The 16,640-nt window shown below is 40.7% G+C and overlaps 1 protein-coding gene across 2 annotated transcripts; it reads right to left on the minus strand.

The window, feature by feature from the left end:
* Positions 1-4,714: 4,714 nt before the first annotated feature.
* LOC109237756 (mitochondrial fission protein ELM1-like) lies at positions 4,715-11,875 on the minus strand. Of its 2 annotated transcripts, XM_019404119.1 has the most exons (11): positions 11,619-11,875; positions 10,514-10,679; positions 10,359-10,425; positions 8,310-8,406; positions 7,551-7,700; positions 7,329-7,455; positions 6,887-6,999; positions 6,753-6,816; positions 5,931-6,024; positions 5,733-5,841; positions 4,715-5,291 (listed from the first exon to the last, which is right to left on the minus strand). In XM_019404119.1, the coding sequence occupies exons 1-11, from the start codon at positions 11,727-11,729 to the stop codon at positions 5,190-5,192; spliced, it is 1,200 nt and encodes a 399-aa protein (XP_019259664.1). In that variant the 5' UTR covers positions 11,730-11,875; the 3' UTR covers positions 4,715-5,189. The 2 variants fall into 2 exon arrangements, with proteins under 2 accessions (XP_019259664.1, XP_019259665.1); XM_019404120.1 differs by having other exon boundaries at positions 10,359-10,555; positions 11,619-11,874.
* Positions 11,876-16,640: the final 4,765 nt, after the last annotated feature.

Below are 16,640 nucleotides of genomic sequence, written 5' to 3' on the forward strand. Positions count from 1 at the left end.
TTGTGGGGCCATGACATTTGTGTGGCTATAAAAACTTCTCATTAAGGGTAAATGGGTAAAATGAAAGAGTTTAAAGTTGAATTATTTCCAAATTTAGAAATGTGTCATTTGTTTTGGAACAGACTAAAAAGGAAAGTACCTCATTTAATATGAAACAGAGAGAGTAATAAACAGAGTCTTTTTCTGGTCCTCCGGGTTCATCTGAATTTGATTGTACCCGGAGTAGGCGTCAAGAAAAGTTAGGATCTCATGGCCGGCCATGGCATCGATCATACGGTTGATGTTGGGCAGTGGGAAAGAGTCTTTTGGGCATGCTTTGTTCAAGTCCTTATAGCCTACACACATTATAAGTGTATTTCCTTTCTTAGGAACTACAACTACATTGGCTAACCATTCGGGGTACTTTACCTCCCGAATAGACCCTATTTTAAGAAGTTGGTTACCTCGTCCTTTATGAACGCATGTTTCACCTTGGACGGGGGCCTCCTTTTTTGCTTTACCAGTTTGAACCTGGGGTCGATGCTAAGCCGATGTGTGGTGATTTCCGGCGGAATCCCTGTCATATCTAAATGGGACCAAGCAAAGCAATCCATATTATCAATAAGAAATTGAATGAGTTTTTTTCCTGAGTTCGGGGGTTAATCCCGTTCCCAGATATACCTTTCTCTTGGGCATGTATTCGATCAGTATGACCTGCTCCAGTTCCTCGACAGTTGATTTGGTTGCATCGGACTCTTCGGGAATGATGAAGGTTCGAGGAGTAAGGAAGTCCTCTTCTTCGTCTTCGATTACCTGTTGCTCCGATTCCGTCGAGGCTGGGGGCGGTGATTGCTATTTAGCCGCCTGCTTACCTTTGGTGCTCGATTTCTCTGAGGTCGAAGGCTCTGGTATCGGCACCACTTCCTCGACAACAAACATCTCCTTTGCAGCATGTTGCTCTCAGTAGACTGTTTTCACTCCCTCTTCTGTTGGGAACTTCATCATCTGGTGAAGAGTTGAAGGCACTGCCCTCATGTTGCGTATCCATGGTCTCCCGAGGAGTGCATTATACCTCATGTCGCCTTCGATGACATGAAATTTCGTGTCCTGTATGGTTCCGACTACGTTTACTGGTAGGATTATCTCCCCCTTTGTTGTTTCGCTTGCCATATTGAAGCCATTTAGGACCTGGGACGCAGGTATGATCTGATCTTGTAGGACGAGTTATTCCGACCCTCGATCTGATTATGTTTGCTGAGCTACCTAGATCTAATAGAACACGCTTAACTTGAATTTTATTTAAACGAATAGAAATTACCAGGGCGTCGTTGTGCGGTTGGGATACGCCTTCTGCTTCTTCGTCAAAAAAAAATAGGACGTCCTCGGACACATAGCTCCGAGTCCGTTATTCTCTGGTGATTGATACCTTGGTGCGTTTGAACACAGGTCCTTGTGGGATGTCGACACCGCCAACGATCATGTGGATTACATGTTGTGGTTCTTCCTGCTCATTTTTTCTTGCATCTCTCTCCCTGAAATGGTTTTTAGCTCGATCACTGAGAAATTCTCGAAGGTGACCCTCATTGAACAGCCGAGCTACCTCCTCCCTTAACTGCCTGCAGTCTTCGGTTCTATGGCCATGTGTGCCATTATACTTACACATCAAATTTGGATTCCTCTGAGAAGGATCGGTTTGGATAGGCCTGGGCCATCTGGTATCTTTGATTCTTCCAATAGCTGACACGATCTCTGATGCGTCTACACTGAAATTATACTCTGACAATCGAGGTGCCTCCGCGGGATCGGTGTGTTTAACGAACCCGCTCTTACTCATGAGTCCCCGAGAGCTCTGTCCTAGATTGTTTCTCCGATCATTCCAAGGAGCGTTACGGCCTGAACCATTGTTTCTTCGATCAACATACGGCTGATATCATTCTTTGTTTGACCTCGATTCCCAGTCTGTATCCCTCGGGGGCTTAGCTGCCGACCTGTTAGGATGAACTGAGCCCGAGGGGGCTCTCAACTGGTCGTCCTCGACCCTAATCTTTGATTGGTAACGCTTATGTACGTCCGACCACGTCACAACTGGATACTCGATCAGATTCTATTTTAATTGTCAAGACGCAATCGAGCTCCTTTCATTCAAACCTTGCATAAAAGCTTGTACTGCCCAGTCATCCGAGACCGGTGGTAATTCCATTCGCTCCATCTGGAACCTAGACACGAACTCCCTCAGCATCTCGTTTCCTTTGTTTTATCTTGAAGACATCCGATTTTCTCGTTGCCACCTTTATGGCTCCCGCGTGTGCTTTCACGAAGGCGTATGCTAACATAGCAAACAAATCAATAGATTAGGAGGCAAGTTGTGATACCAAATCATAGTTCCTTTTGACAATGTTTCTCCAAACTTTTTTAGCAATACTGATTCGATCTCATCGTCGTTCAAGTCATTTCCCTTGGTCCCGCAAGTGTATGAAGTAATATGCTCGTTAGGGTCGGTTGTCCCATTATACTTGGGTATATCGGGCATGCAAAACTTTTTAGGGATGGGCATTGGAGCCGCGCTCTGAGGGAACGGTTTTTGTATGAACTTTTTTGCATCTAAACCTTTCAAAACTGGAGGTGCCCCTGGTATCTGGTCAACACGGGAGTTATAAGTCTCCACCTTCTTATCATTGTCCTCAATCTTCTTTTCCTCGGACTCGATCCTCTTGGTAAGCTCTTCGAGCATCCTCATAATGGTGGGGTCAGTCCCTGAGTTATTTCTGTTCGACCTCTCTGGCGCTAGTTCAGCACGTCGAGTGTTTTCTGGTTCAGCTACACTCGGAGTTTTATTCTGACTCTGAAGTTGGGCGATGGCGATCTGCTGAGCTTGCAGCATCTCGAATATCACTTGGAGGCTGACTCCCCCATCTCCTATACCTGGTGTTCCTTGGCCCCCAGATCGGGCTTCTCTGCGTACACTCCCTCCGGGGTCTGCGCCTAAATATGCATTCAAAGCAATGTGTGAACTAACATCAACTGGTTCCACATTTGGCACCTCCCCAGGGTTTATCGGTGGTACACCGACCCCTAAATTGTTGTTTTCCCCATGAAATCCAGGACCTTCATTGTCATGAACAGGTGCACTTTGCGAGTTCGACATGTTTAATCCCGAGAATCAGAAAATCTTGACCAAGAAAAAGCGTAAAAATAACGTGTGTAATGAGAATCAGTAAAGAAATAATCACTATTATCTTTAGCCCCACGGTGGGCGCCAAACTGTTTACCTCGAAAATACGAGTAACAATTAAATTTGATTTGTGGTTTTAAAGATATGTGATTAAGTTCAATACCAATTAATAATCAAGAAATGTGAGTTATAAATGAAAGAAACAAGTAAATCAAACTAGTGTTGTTTAGCGGTATCGACCTCGAGCTCAGTGACCTCGAGATGAATCAAGAACAATAAAGTAAGAACGATAAAGTAAAAGGACACCTCTGATGAACAATAAGCGAGAAAAGTAGGATAGTATATTCTTTTCCAATGATTAGATGATGTTACAAATGATTGGGGTACCCTTTATATAATAGGGAAACCCTAAATAAGGTACATTGCTATTTACAGTAAGGAATATTATTGGTAGAGTTGTCTAACCGCCTAGTACGGAACCGTACAATCTTATTCCGGGATTTGTGCCATGATCTTGGGGACGTGACAGGAATCTCGCTCATTCTGTTAGAAATCCATAACGGCATTATTTCGAGGTCGAGCGTACTCAGCTTCGGTATTCATCGCACTCTGATCCTCGAGCCTTGCATCTTATCTTCGAGCTCGAGTCCGATCCATCGGGCTCAAATTCGACCTTGCCTGAACTCGGGCTTAAGGCGATCCCTCGAGCCTATAGAGCGAAGGCACGCGATCTTGACCGTATACACCCATCTATTACATTTTGTTGAGATATTTAATCCAAAAGAGCTTCTTAATAAAGTAATTGAAGAATTGGATCATAGGAATATTTACTTTCACGAATTCATCAATTTTTTCTCTTTAGAGGGTTATCTTAAATACGATGGCTTTCTTTTCCTTTTTGTATTTATTTTCTTATAACCAATAACAGATACAAAAAAAAAATACTGTTTCAATCATAGCGTGTCCTGTATTTAGAGATAAATCGGGGGATTAATCTGAGTTAGCAATTCCTAGCCAGGCCTTCTTTACATGGTTTAAGTATACCATTGATGGGAATGAAATATCATTTTTTTAACATTTAATTGAGAAGGCTGACAAAATGTCAATTTCAGATTAAGATACCAGGGAGGGCTAGTTTCTGATAAGTAATATTTTTCTTTTATTAAGTGACAGGGCAGAATTCGGGAGAGTCACACCCTAAGGAGTGTGATGTAGACAACCTACCCTAATGCAAGCATTAGTGGCTGCTTTCACGCCGTGACCTATAACTTTACCGTTACTCCAAGGTTCCCCTTCTTTTATTAAGTGATTGAATAAATTATGTATACATCTTTACCGGTCTACCTTCTAGTTGTTATTAATTGGATAATTAGGATAAATGATATTTAAACCTAGAAACTAATGGCAATCAATTACAAGCACGCATTATGCTGTGGGTAAGCAGAAAGGGAGAAAGGTAAATATATGAAAATTGCATAGGCAGAAATCAGGTACACAACGAATGAATCAGACCACTTAAACATGCTAATATTTATCTAAATTAATTTCTCAACTCACCTGAAATCAATAAAATAAAGAGGACACTCATAATAATCTTGTGTACTGTCCAGTGATGATAATCAAGGGATATACAAGAATTGCCAGGACTTAACTGAATTTGAGATGCAAAAATAACCTAGACTTGGCTGACCTAGAGCAAGCCAATTCTAACAAAAATAACCTATAATTGGATAGGGTGAAATAGATACACTAACAAGGTGTGGAATTAGGAAGTGAAAGAGGAGGGGTAATAAATATTTCCCTTGTTTCTCAGGAAGTATAAGAAGCTGAGGCCTGAGAGGCACCCTAAACTGCTACATTAATCCTTTTAAACTGTAAGTAAACAACCAAACAGCCAAACGAGCAGAATACATACTTCTCCTAAGGATAGTAAATCAATAAACTTCCTCCCCCCTTTCTTTCCTGCAACAGTATTTCAGGGAGCAAAACTTGTTAGTATGTCACTATCAAGGCTGACGCTCCTGAAGTTGAAAACAAATTATGCTGGCAATCTCCATCCACGTTCAGCTAGTGCCTTAATCACTTGGGCAGCAGCCTCCTTAGTATCATTCAGGGGACTGTAGCTCCAACTTTCAGATATCTATAATATAAGACAGACAAGTTGTAAGACATAGTCAATACGATAATAACTTTTGATTCCAGGCAGCATGCTCATGCAGGCCTGGTGACAGTGAGCTTAATGTCGTCCATAACTGTTGAATTCACTTGAGTTCCAAATGAAAGACGTGCATTAATATTCCAAGTATGGTCGCAGCAAGAAAAGATATTTACCAAAGGCACTCGAAATTATGCAATTCCAATTGTATTTCAGCACTATATACTTATATAGTGCTCTGAGTAGTTTTAGAAATTAAATAGTAGTCACTGCCATAAGAATAGATAAGCATATTGCACAGTCATCTTCCAGCAAACCAATATCTATCTGTATGTGTTATCTAACCATGCAAAAACTCAAAGAAGTAGAATTAAACTAGAAGTACTATTTTATTTTAGCAATATAAATTAATACAGCTCTACTCACATCTTCTTTTCCAGTGAATGGACGAACCACGCCTCGATTCTTCAAGGATCGATGGAAGTCTCTGAATTTCCATGTGCATCGCTCAGCACCAATTACATAAACAGGTTTCCTGAACCTTAAACTCTTTAGATGAAATATTCATGTAAAGGAGAACAGAAGGGACATTGAATTTGACAAGATCAACAAAGGCCAACATACCCTGTACTGCAAGCCTCACTTAACATACTAACCGAGTCAGCAGTGATAACAAAAGCATCTGCAAAAGCCAAATGCCCCATATGCGGATTTGGACCTGAAAATTTAATATAAAAAGCATATATACGTCATGTCGATGGCACGAGTAGGAAATACAACTATAGACACTATTGAGAACAATTCTGTGAATTGGGCGAGAGTTTGCAGTATCAACCAGATCCCATCTTCGAGGGAAAAAGATTAAAATATCATCTCAGAACATCCCATCTCTTGCTTTATATTCTTGTTAGTCGGGTGCACTTGTTGCCATACGATAATTTCTTGTTAATATTGCAAACAACACGAAGTGCAATGGAAGATTATTCTGTCAATTGTCTTCCATCTATATGTAGGATGAAAGACAAGCAAAATCCTCTATAAAAGAGATCGACCATGTGGTCCTCTTCTTTTATGTAGGGCGGGCAGAGGAAGAAGAAAGAATGTTATGCAGTTTGTTTGAATGAAAACAACAGAAGCGCATCTGACAGGGTTTTTTTTTGTTTTGTTTTTTTTTTTTTTTTTTTTTGATAATGGCATCTGACAGGGTAATAAACCATATAAACTTCTTTTTCCTGTGTATCCTTAAATGGCAATTATATCCCCTTCTTTCTGTTGAATCTTTATACAAATTCTGCTGAAGGATAATCAAATTTGACATCAGAAAGCCCTTTTGTTTAGCTCAAGCTCAAACTTCTTGTAATGGTTTCCTTTTGCTGCTTATTTTTCTATTAACAAATTTGTTTTATTATACAGAGGACAGGAAAAAAATCATTGCGTCAATAGTACCTTCACCGTTCCAAATGTGAACTTTAGGATGATTTCCAAGTTCTTTCCGTATGATATCTGAGACCTGTTAACTACAATATCAACAACCGATCACCAGAACAAAAATGGACAGATGAAACTGATAAGTCATATACCTTACAAGGAGTTCTACGAGAAAAAGATACTCTGATGCTCCCACAGGTCGGAATAACATTCAGCAGCAAGGCTGTTAGCTCCAGTGCTAGGTCAGTACCATATCTACAATGACCTGGAAAGAAAGACTTGTGAGCCAAAACAAAAGAAGGAAATTTACAACTTCCTCAACAAGACAATAAGAAGAACGCCATCAATAAGTGGCAAATAACCGAGGAGCAAATGAACTCAAAGAACTTAAAGGGCTAAACCAAAGGTATGTTTACACAATTATTTCTACGGTAACAGATGAAACCCATTGTGGCTAAAGCACATTCAGAACCTGGTTTTATTTCTTAATGTTTCCACAAGGATTACGGATTGCTAACTCAAACACCAATCGCTCCTTCACACCAAAATAGCAAAGCACAGCAAAGGGAAAAAAATCCGTAATACGCAAATTACCTGCAGGCCCTCCAACATTAACCACAAGCAGAGGTCTCCGTAAAGGTGCCAACTCATCATGCCAAGTGGAAGCTGCATCTTTCAGTGCATTAGAATCAGCTTGATGAAGGGCTCCGACGGTCAGGATCTGCCTTAAAACTCTTTTAGTGAAGATGTCTACAGAATGTAGTGGTAAAGAACTCCCAATTCATGCAAGCAAGAGGTTTCAGGAAATTTTCATACCACGTGTCTCTCGGGAGAAGTGCGAGGTGTTATCAACCTTCGAAGAAGCCAAGGAATTTGCTTTTGTCCCTCTGGTGTCAAAGGATAATAATCATGACGAGGTGTTATCACTAGGTCAAACCTATTTAGACGTGATCTGGGATGTTGAATCTGAAAACATAACACAAGAATTAGCATACTTTCATTTTAATCCTCCTTTGGAACTTCTAAAATGGAAGGAAAACAAATATGAAGGAAATCTCAAACAACATTGGCATGGAGAAAAGCCTTTTAGTATTGATTTTAGAAGTTTATATTTATTTGAATACGAGAAAAAGCCAAAACTATTTATATAGGTGATCACTCGATACATGATCCCTCCCTCCTTCCCTCTGTCTTTGTCATGACCAAAGTGCGTAGAAAAGATTCAGAAGAACCAAGAGATCTGGTCAATAGTTAAGCAAGAATCTAAGCTTTTATGTGTCTAAAAGATATTAACAATATCAAGGAATAGAGTCCTAAAAGGAAAAGGACCACTAAAGTGACAATTATATATGGTTGAAATTGGCATGACCTGACACAACTCTTGAAAGCTTTTCAAAGTTGTAGGACTATCCCAACAAAAATGAGAAAAAGAGTAATGTCAGACGCACTAATAAAATTAGATATTCAGAAAAAATAACGAAGCAGCATTCTGAATTCATCTATCCAAATAGGCAATTCCATCATTGGGTGAAAAAGTGCTGATTTATCATACGACAAAGCTTAGTTTTGTCGAACCTGGACAGCGAAAACATATTCTGGAGCTAACTGTTTTATTGAGCTTGAAATGGAGATAGTATCACGACCTGATGCAACAACTAATGATGGACCATCCCTAAATTTTGAGAGAAAGTGAAACAGAAATATCAGATGTAATGTTAACATCTAAAAGCAAGAGTTGAGCCAGAACTACCTCCTGCAAATAAGGAAGTTGTAAACAAGCTCATGAGAAATCAGTGTTGCAGATGCTTAAGAACTATTGCAATGGACAAGCATAGATAGTTTGCTCGGTCTCAAAAACTACATCATCCGGCAGAGTCCATTTTTCAAGTAATTGTGCATCCTTTGCCTGTTCCCTTTTTTGTGGTTTTAGATTTACATTTTTTGGTTCAACTTTCTTAGCTATTCCTTTACCTCCCATAATTCTGAAAGAGACATTTGAGTTTGTTTGGGAGCCAAGTCACTATACCACGTGACTTTTATCTTGAAGTAACTTAATAGAAAATACCCAAGTTATTTTAGAATTCTATTTGACTAATAAGGATTTGGAGTCCGAAAAAACTATTGCCACATTTCTAATCCATTGAAATTACATCAAAGAGAATATTCTAGCAAACAATGCTTGAACTTGAATTCTACAATGCAACTTCTTTTTTAGATAAAAATTCTATAATCCAGCTTCTATCCCTCATGTGAAACTTTTCCTTGATTGGTAAATAAAAAGTTTCACATGAAGGATAGAAACTGGATAAGAGAACTTTAATTTAAAAATCAAGGTGATGCTTAAAGATCCTTAAGGAATACTTCAATTTTTCCTCTTCCCCTTCTTACTTCTATTCCTGAAGTTTAGGACAAGTGGGGATATGTAATAAGAGACGTACAATATCTAACGAGAGTTTTCTCTTTCTCTCACTGAGTATGTATATCGGGGTATGTAGTATGTAGTATGTACCAAATCTGAGCCTTCAACTCTATTATCAAGTCGGACTTACCCTGGAAAAAAAACTCTATTATTAAGCAGATTACTTCAATTATTTAGAAAGCTCAAGTGCTCAAGTCCAACAATAATATTCATTATGTTCAAGCTTAAGAATTAAGATGAAAAGAATTTCCAAGAATCCCCAAAAAACTGTTCATATCACTGTACATCGGCAGCAAACCTGTCCCACTCCTCAACTTCTTCCTCCAAATCATTGTCCATAGAGAATTCAATTTACGCAAACTAAAACCCCAATCTATGTTCAGCTTCCGATTCTGTAGGATTTAGGATGACAACATCCACACACCTATCCTCAATAATGAAGTTCAACAACTTTATTGCACTTTCCAGGTGCTATTCTCTAATAAAATTTTCATTACATTTTCAAAACAACAATGACATTCAACAACAAAATAGAAATGATCAAGCAACAGGATAAGTGCTTAAACCAGGTGCCCATATACATATCGGTGTGTTTCACAAACAGAAGGCCAAATTATAGTTCTTAGCTGCTAATAGCAAATGTAGTGTTATTAAAAGTCATCGCTTCATCGCCTAAAGTGATGAAGCAATGCGAAGTGTGGAGTCCCTCCATGGTGAAAGTTGAAACTGTGTGTTACAGCGAAGCATGATCTTCAAATGATGAGGCGCAATGTAATCCAAACGAGAAGCAGTTGGTTCTTTAAATCTCAACTTTGAGGAGTTGAATTCATATCAGCATTGTAGAATATTGGATGCTAAACTAGTTATTTTAGTTATAAGTTGATTATAAAAGTACTACGTTCATGTGCGTTTGGAATTTTTTAAGTATCAGAAAATTGTGCCCTTCACTTCAAAGAAGTGTCCACTGCACTTCGCTTCTCGCTTTTTGCTTCAAGTCACATAAACTATGTCATTTTTAGGCGCTTTTCGCTTTTAAAACAATGAGCAAAGGAACTAGTAATGTGGTCGCTATGGAAAAAATTAAATCCACCCTTTTCTGATCAGTTCATTGCTCTGATACTGCTCAGACCAATAGCTTGAAACACATCATTTGGATCACAGAATGCATTTGAAAGCAAGCAAATATATATTATAACGATACATACTTGGCAAATGCTTCACATGCCAGTGTTGCAATATGTTTTGCATCAGCTTCTGGGATATCTGAAACAACTGCATCAACACCAGCAAAGCACAAACCATTGACATATGGTATTACCATTGCTTTAAGTATGAGTGAACTTGAAGAAACTCATAGTACCCTGTCTTTCAGCAGGAAGAGGCATCAATCTCTGTCCTCTACCTGCAATTTGAGTCGGTAGTGAATCTTTAGAAATCAACTTTCTGACATTTTCTAACTTTTTGTGGAGAGAAACAGGTAACCATTGAAGTCGCTTGTTAATATCTCCTTGTGGCCTAATAACTCGCTGCACAATAATGAATAAAACAATCGCAAACACCAGATACATATAATGCCAAATTAAAAAACCATGCCGAACAGGAACTTCATAATGTACACAACTAATAGCGCAGTTAATTTTCCCTCAAAATCTAAATCAACAAAGAAAATAGTGCTCTTTTTATCCACATAACATGGTCCACTAGCAGACATGCTGCAGCATAAAACTCCTTATTTCCATTCAACGTACCGTGAAGAATAGGACAATGTTGACTAGACTAGAAATGTACTGCTGCAACTTGCAATCAATAACTCCATAATAGTTGTCAATTAAAAAAAGAAATCCACTGATGAATAGTTTAAGTTGCTTCTTTCAATCAGCATACATAACTTACATAATACAAGTATGGACAAAAAGCACTCTGCAGGCAAAATATTACTCAAAAAGAAGCATTAATGCTTAATTTATAGCCCATTAAAAACCCAAGAAACAAGAACAACACTAACATTCATAGCTAAAAGATTTAACTTTTTGAAAAATCTCGAACCCATAACATTAAAAATATAATGGGTCAATGCTAAGAACCTTAAAGATTGAACTCATAGAGCTTAAAGCCTAGATCAGCCTATGTTTATAGCCCATAAACAAGAACAACAACATTAATAGCTAAAAAATTTAACTTTTTGGTGAAAAAAACCTCTAGAACCCATAACATTAAAAATATAATGGGTCAATACTAAGAACGTTAAAATTGAACTCATAGAACAAGACATAAGAACGATACTAACATTAATAGCTAAAAATTTGAACTTTTGGGTGAAAAAACTTTCGAACCCATTTCTAGCAACGTGTATATCGAAACAAACAAAGTTCGTTTTCTAGCACACAAAACACAGCTGAATTTCAAAACATGCAAACAATTCACTCAATGAGGGAAGTGAAAGAGCAAGGGAAAGAGATTCGTACATAGAGTGTTTGACGATGGGATAAGCCCAGAGCTCGAACCAAACCGAAGCACTGATTTTCTGCACCAGCCACGCCATTCCCTATTATGAACACTCTGCTAATGGTTCGCATTGGACTCCAATATATGTCAATGTATAGCGCATTTAGTTATTGGATTTGATGGGAGTTCTGGAGATCGATAAGATTGGAATTGGGAAGGAGGAAGGCTTGAGGTTTTTCCGGGGTTTAGGGGGGGGGAGGCTTAAAGCTTAACCGCTGACCTTTAAAAACAATACACTATACGGTCAAAATCGGGCTTGCTTGTATGATTAATCCAGATCGGGGTGGGCGGCAAGCCGATGTTCGACCCAATGTCATACCGGACCTTGACACGAAGTTAGATTGCCAAGCTCGTGACTCAGGGACCGATCGAGATCGATATCAGCCAAGACCGAGACCGAGCGGGATAGAGATCCAGCAAGATCGAGGGAAACCTACCAAGCCTAGTAACGAAAAGCCAACATATCCGCGATCGGGCGAGGATCACGGCGGAAATCTCGGCATATATCAAGGCAAGGCCTATTTATAAGTTAATCTTGAGATTTCTTACCATATTTAGAATTGTACTAAGGGTATCCCCTACTATATAAAGGAGAGCTCATCATTTGTAAAGCATATCACGTTACATAAAGCAATATGCTATATTTCTCTTAATCTCACAATATTCTGTTACTGTTACTTCGTTCTTATTTCCCAGTAGAATACCTGCTCGGTTCGAGGGCGATCTAGCTTAAGGGCCTAGGTTACACGTCTCATTTGGTTTGCTTTTATTTCTACTTACAGTCAATTTCAATAGCAATCTGCATTTTTTATCAGTTTATGCCAAGTAAAATCACGTATCCTTAAAACTACAATACAAATTCAATTGTTATCCATTTTTAAGGTCAATAGTATGGCGCCCACCGTGGGGCTAAGGATAATAGTGATTGCATGGTACAAATTCTCGTAACACACACTATTTTACACTTGTTCTTTGAAATTTCTTTGATTACAGGATTGAAAGATGTCAAACTCCCAATCAGCACCTCAACACATTGACAATGATCTCAGCCACCACGGCCAAAATGAGAACATTGCACCAGAAAACGTTGTGCCCCCTGCTGGCCTCGATGGAGTTCCGGCTATAGATCCGATCGACGTCAGTTCGCATGTAGGCATCAATAGAAATATGTCCGTCGATCCCGAAAGCAGCGTTCGCGAGGGTACTCGATCAGCTACTCAGAACACACATGGTGGTGAAGATGGCGGGATCAGCCTGCGGGTGATCTTCGAAATGTTGCAGGCCCAACATGCAGTAATAGCCCAGCTCCAAAATCAGAATCACACACCGAGTAGGGTCGAACTCGAGCCACCCCAGGAAGTCATACACAGGGTCGAATCGATTACGAGGAAATCGAATGAGGGAGACTCAAAGACTAATCCTGCTATCATAAAGATGCTCGAAGAACTGACGAAGCGAATCGAGACGGGGGAAAAGAAAATCGAGGAAAACGATAAGAAGGTGGAAACCTGTAACTCCAAGGTCGACCAAATCCCAGGGGCACCGCCAATATTGAAAGGACTAGATTCTAAAAAGTTTGTACAAAAACCTTTCCCCCCAAGTGCGGATCCAAAGCCAATTCCCTAGAAGTTCCGTATGCCCGAGATCCCTAAGTATAACGGGACGACTGATCCAAACGAGCACGTCACCTCATACACGTGTGCTATCAAAGGAAATGACTTGGAAGATGATGAGATCGAATCTGCCTTGCTGAAGAAATTCGGGATGACTCTATCAAAGGGTGCTATGATATGGTATCATAATTTACCGTCTGATTCTATTTATTCGTTTGCTATGCTTGCAGATTCTTTTGTAAAGGCTCACGCCGGGGACATAAAAGTCGCAACGAGGAAATCGGACCTTTTCAAGGTAAGGCAGAAGGACAACTCAGGGAATTTGTATCTTGATTCTAAATGGAACGGATGGATTTGCCACCGGTCACCGACGATTGGGCCGTTCAAGCTTTCACTCAGGGTCTCAACGCTCGAAGTTCGGTAGCTTCACAGTAGTTGAAGCAGAATTTTATTGAATACCCAGCTGTCACTTGGGTCGATGTACACAATCGGTATCAGTCGAAGATCAGAGTCGAGGATGGTCAATTGGGGGCTCCTACAGGGTCCATTTATCCTATCAGGCCCGTAGATAAAATCAAGAGAGATATTGACCGAGAACTAAGGTCAAATAGAGATCGGTATCAACCGTATAATGGGGACCGAAGAGGCAGCGGATCTGGATGAAATTCTGCACGGAATGAGAGGAGAAATGATCGAGGTCAAAATTCACGGGGACTCATGAGTAAGAGAGGTTTCGACAGGGACGTCGTCCCCAAAGAAGCACCACGACTATCGGAATATAACTTCAACGTTGATGCATCTTCCATCGCATCAGCCATCAGATGTATCAAAGATACTAGATGGCCTCGACCTCTACCGACTGATCCAGCCTAAAAAAATCCCAACCGAATGTGTAAGTATCATGGCACCCATGGTCATAGAACAAAATATTGTAGACAGCTAAGGGGGGAAGTAGGCCAGTTGTTTAACGAGGGGCACCTTCGGGAATTCTTAAGCGATCGGGCCAAGAATCACTTCAAAAATAGAGATTCAAACAGACAGAACGAACAAGAAGAGCCACATCATGTGATTAACATGATCGTTGGAGGGGTCGATATTCCTCAAGGACCAGTATTAAAACGCACCAAGGCGTCGATCACGAGGGAGAAGCAAACTCGGGATTACGTACCAGAAGGGACCTTGTCTTTCGATGACGAGGATGAAGAAGGGATTGTACAACCCCATAACGACGCACTGGTAATATCTATACCTATGAATAAAATTCAAGTTAAACGTGTTTTAACTGATCCAGGTAGCTCGGCCAACATCATTTGATCAAGGGTCGTAGAACGGCTCGCCCTACAGGGTCAGGTTGTGCCTGCACCGAGTACTAAACGACTTTAACATGGCATGTGAAACCACCAAAGGCAAAATAACTTTGCCAGTAAACGTGGCTGGGACCGTCCAAGAAACGAAGTTCCATGTGATCGAGGGCGATATGAGGTATAATTCCCTACTTGGGAGGCCGTGGATCCACAACATGAGGGCAGTGCCCTCGACCCTTCACCAGATTTCTAAAGTTCCCAACACCAGAGGGAGTCAAAACAGTCTACGGGGAGCAACCTGCCACCAAGGAAATGTTTGTCGTCGACGAAGTGATATCTATATCGGCACTCTCATCAAAGAAAGAGTCAAATTGGAAGGGAAAATAGGAGGTCAAATAGCAACCACAGACATCAGCCTCGGCCCAATCAGAGAAGCAAGGAACTGACAAAGATGATGATTACAGGGTTCCTCGATCCTTCATAGTCCCTGATGATTCCTGTCATGACCCTAAAACCAACCCGGTCATGATGGCGCCTATCGTGGAACTAGGCCAGCCGACACAACTCCTGAACTAACCATTATTCAATAAAAGTCATTTTTATACCATTTATTAATCAACAAAATACCATTTATTAATCAACAATCTCATGATGTAAGTCTAAATGGATAGTGCGGAATAAATACACAAGCCCGACATCGGGGTGTCACAAGTCACGAGCATCTACTAAGGTCTAAACACAACTAAGAATCTAAAATGTACTAAATACAGTCTAAGGAAGACAAGAGGGAGAAAAGCAGTGCTGCGAACGTCGGGCAGCCACCTTGCTAACTCCAATGACTCTACCACTGAGCAATCAACACCCGCTACCGGGTTCAAAATAATACCTGAATCTGCACACAAGGTGCAGGGAGTAATGTGAGTACGCCAACTCAGTAAGTAATAAAAGTAAATGAAAGCTGAGCAGTAAGAAAACACGTAAGCCACGTCATGACGCTACAGCAAATATAGTACATTACCAAAACAGTACAGAAATCATTTACTTCGTAAATCAAGCTCAGTTTCAGTAAAACCTTTTAAAACAACTTCCAATAGTTTCAAAACGAGTGATAAAATCAGTGAGTAAAAATGATAGAAACGTATATAGCCCCTCGGGCAAAACATGTACCGTAAACCGCCCCTCGGGCATAAAATCAACAGAACCAGCCCCTCGGGCTACCTCACAATCACTCGTAATCAGCCCCTCGGGCATAACATGAATCAAGAACCGCCCCTCGGGCAACATAGATCAAGAACAGCCCCTCGGGCTTCAATATGAAACAACAACAGCCCCTCGAGCTACAACACATCACACACACTGGGTACCCGCGCTCACTGGGGGTATATAGACTCCGGGAGGGGCCCCTTACGGCCCAAGCGCAATAACAAGCCATCTCGTGGCATAATCAATCCGGCCCTCGGCCTCACATAATAAACAGGATCACCACACTGGGTACCCGCGCTCACTGGGGGTGTACAAACTCCTAGAGGGGCCCCTTACGGCCCAAGCGCAATATCAAGCCATCTCGTGGCATAATCAAACAGGCTCTCGGCCTCGTATCAATCACAAGCCACCTCGTGGCATAATAAATCAGGCCCTCGGCCTCTCACATATCACAAATTAGTACCACATGCTGCGGCGTGCAGCCCGATCCCATAACATCCTCACAACACAGGCCCTCGGCCTCACTCAGTCAGAACTCACTCAAGCCCCTCGGGCTGCCAGTAAAATAAGTACTCGGCTAAAAATATCTTTTTTTTGAAATCAAGAGGAGTGAATAAAACTGAGTTATGAAAGCAGTAAGAACATAGCAAGACTGAGTGTAAATATCAAACCAAAAACAGTGAGGAAATCAGTAATAAAAGCCCCTAAGGGTCCAAACAATCGGCACAAGGCCCAGACACGACATTTAGCCCCAAACACAATAATACTCTCCAAAATATAACAATATCAAATAGTTTCCAAGTAAAATACGCGACTTAATAGTCGTACGGGATGGACTAAGTCACAATCCCCAACGGTGCAC

The sequence above is a fragment of the Nicotiana attenuata genome, unplaced genomic scaffold (genome assembly GCF_001879085.1).
Source record: "Nicotiana attenuata strain UT unplaced genomic scaffold, NIATTr2, whole genome shotgun sequence".
NCBI lineage: Eukaryota > Viridiplantae > Streptophyta > Magnoliopsida > Solanales > Solanaceae > Nicotiana > Nicotiana attenuata.

Excerpts from the sequence above, each read along its gene's own strand:
- LOC109237756 (XM_019404119.1), bottom strand. The coding sequence starts at position 11,729 with ATGCGAACCATTAGCAGAGTGTTCATAATAGGGAATGGCGTGGCTGGT. Across the intron at positions 10,680-11,618 it reads CCCATCGTCAAACACTCTAT|CGAGTTATTAGGCCACAAGG; the intron begins GTACGAATCTCT and ends ATTATTGTGCAG. Across the intron at positions 7,000-7,328 it reads TAATGTTGGAGGGCCTGCAG|GTCATTGTAGATATGGTACT; the intron begins GTAATTTGCGTA and ends CTTTCTTTCCAG.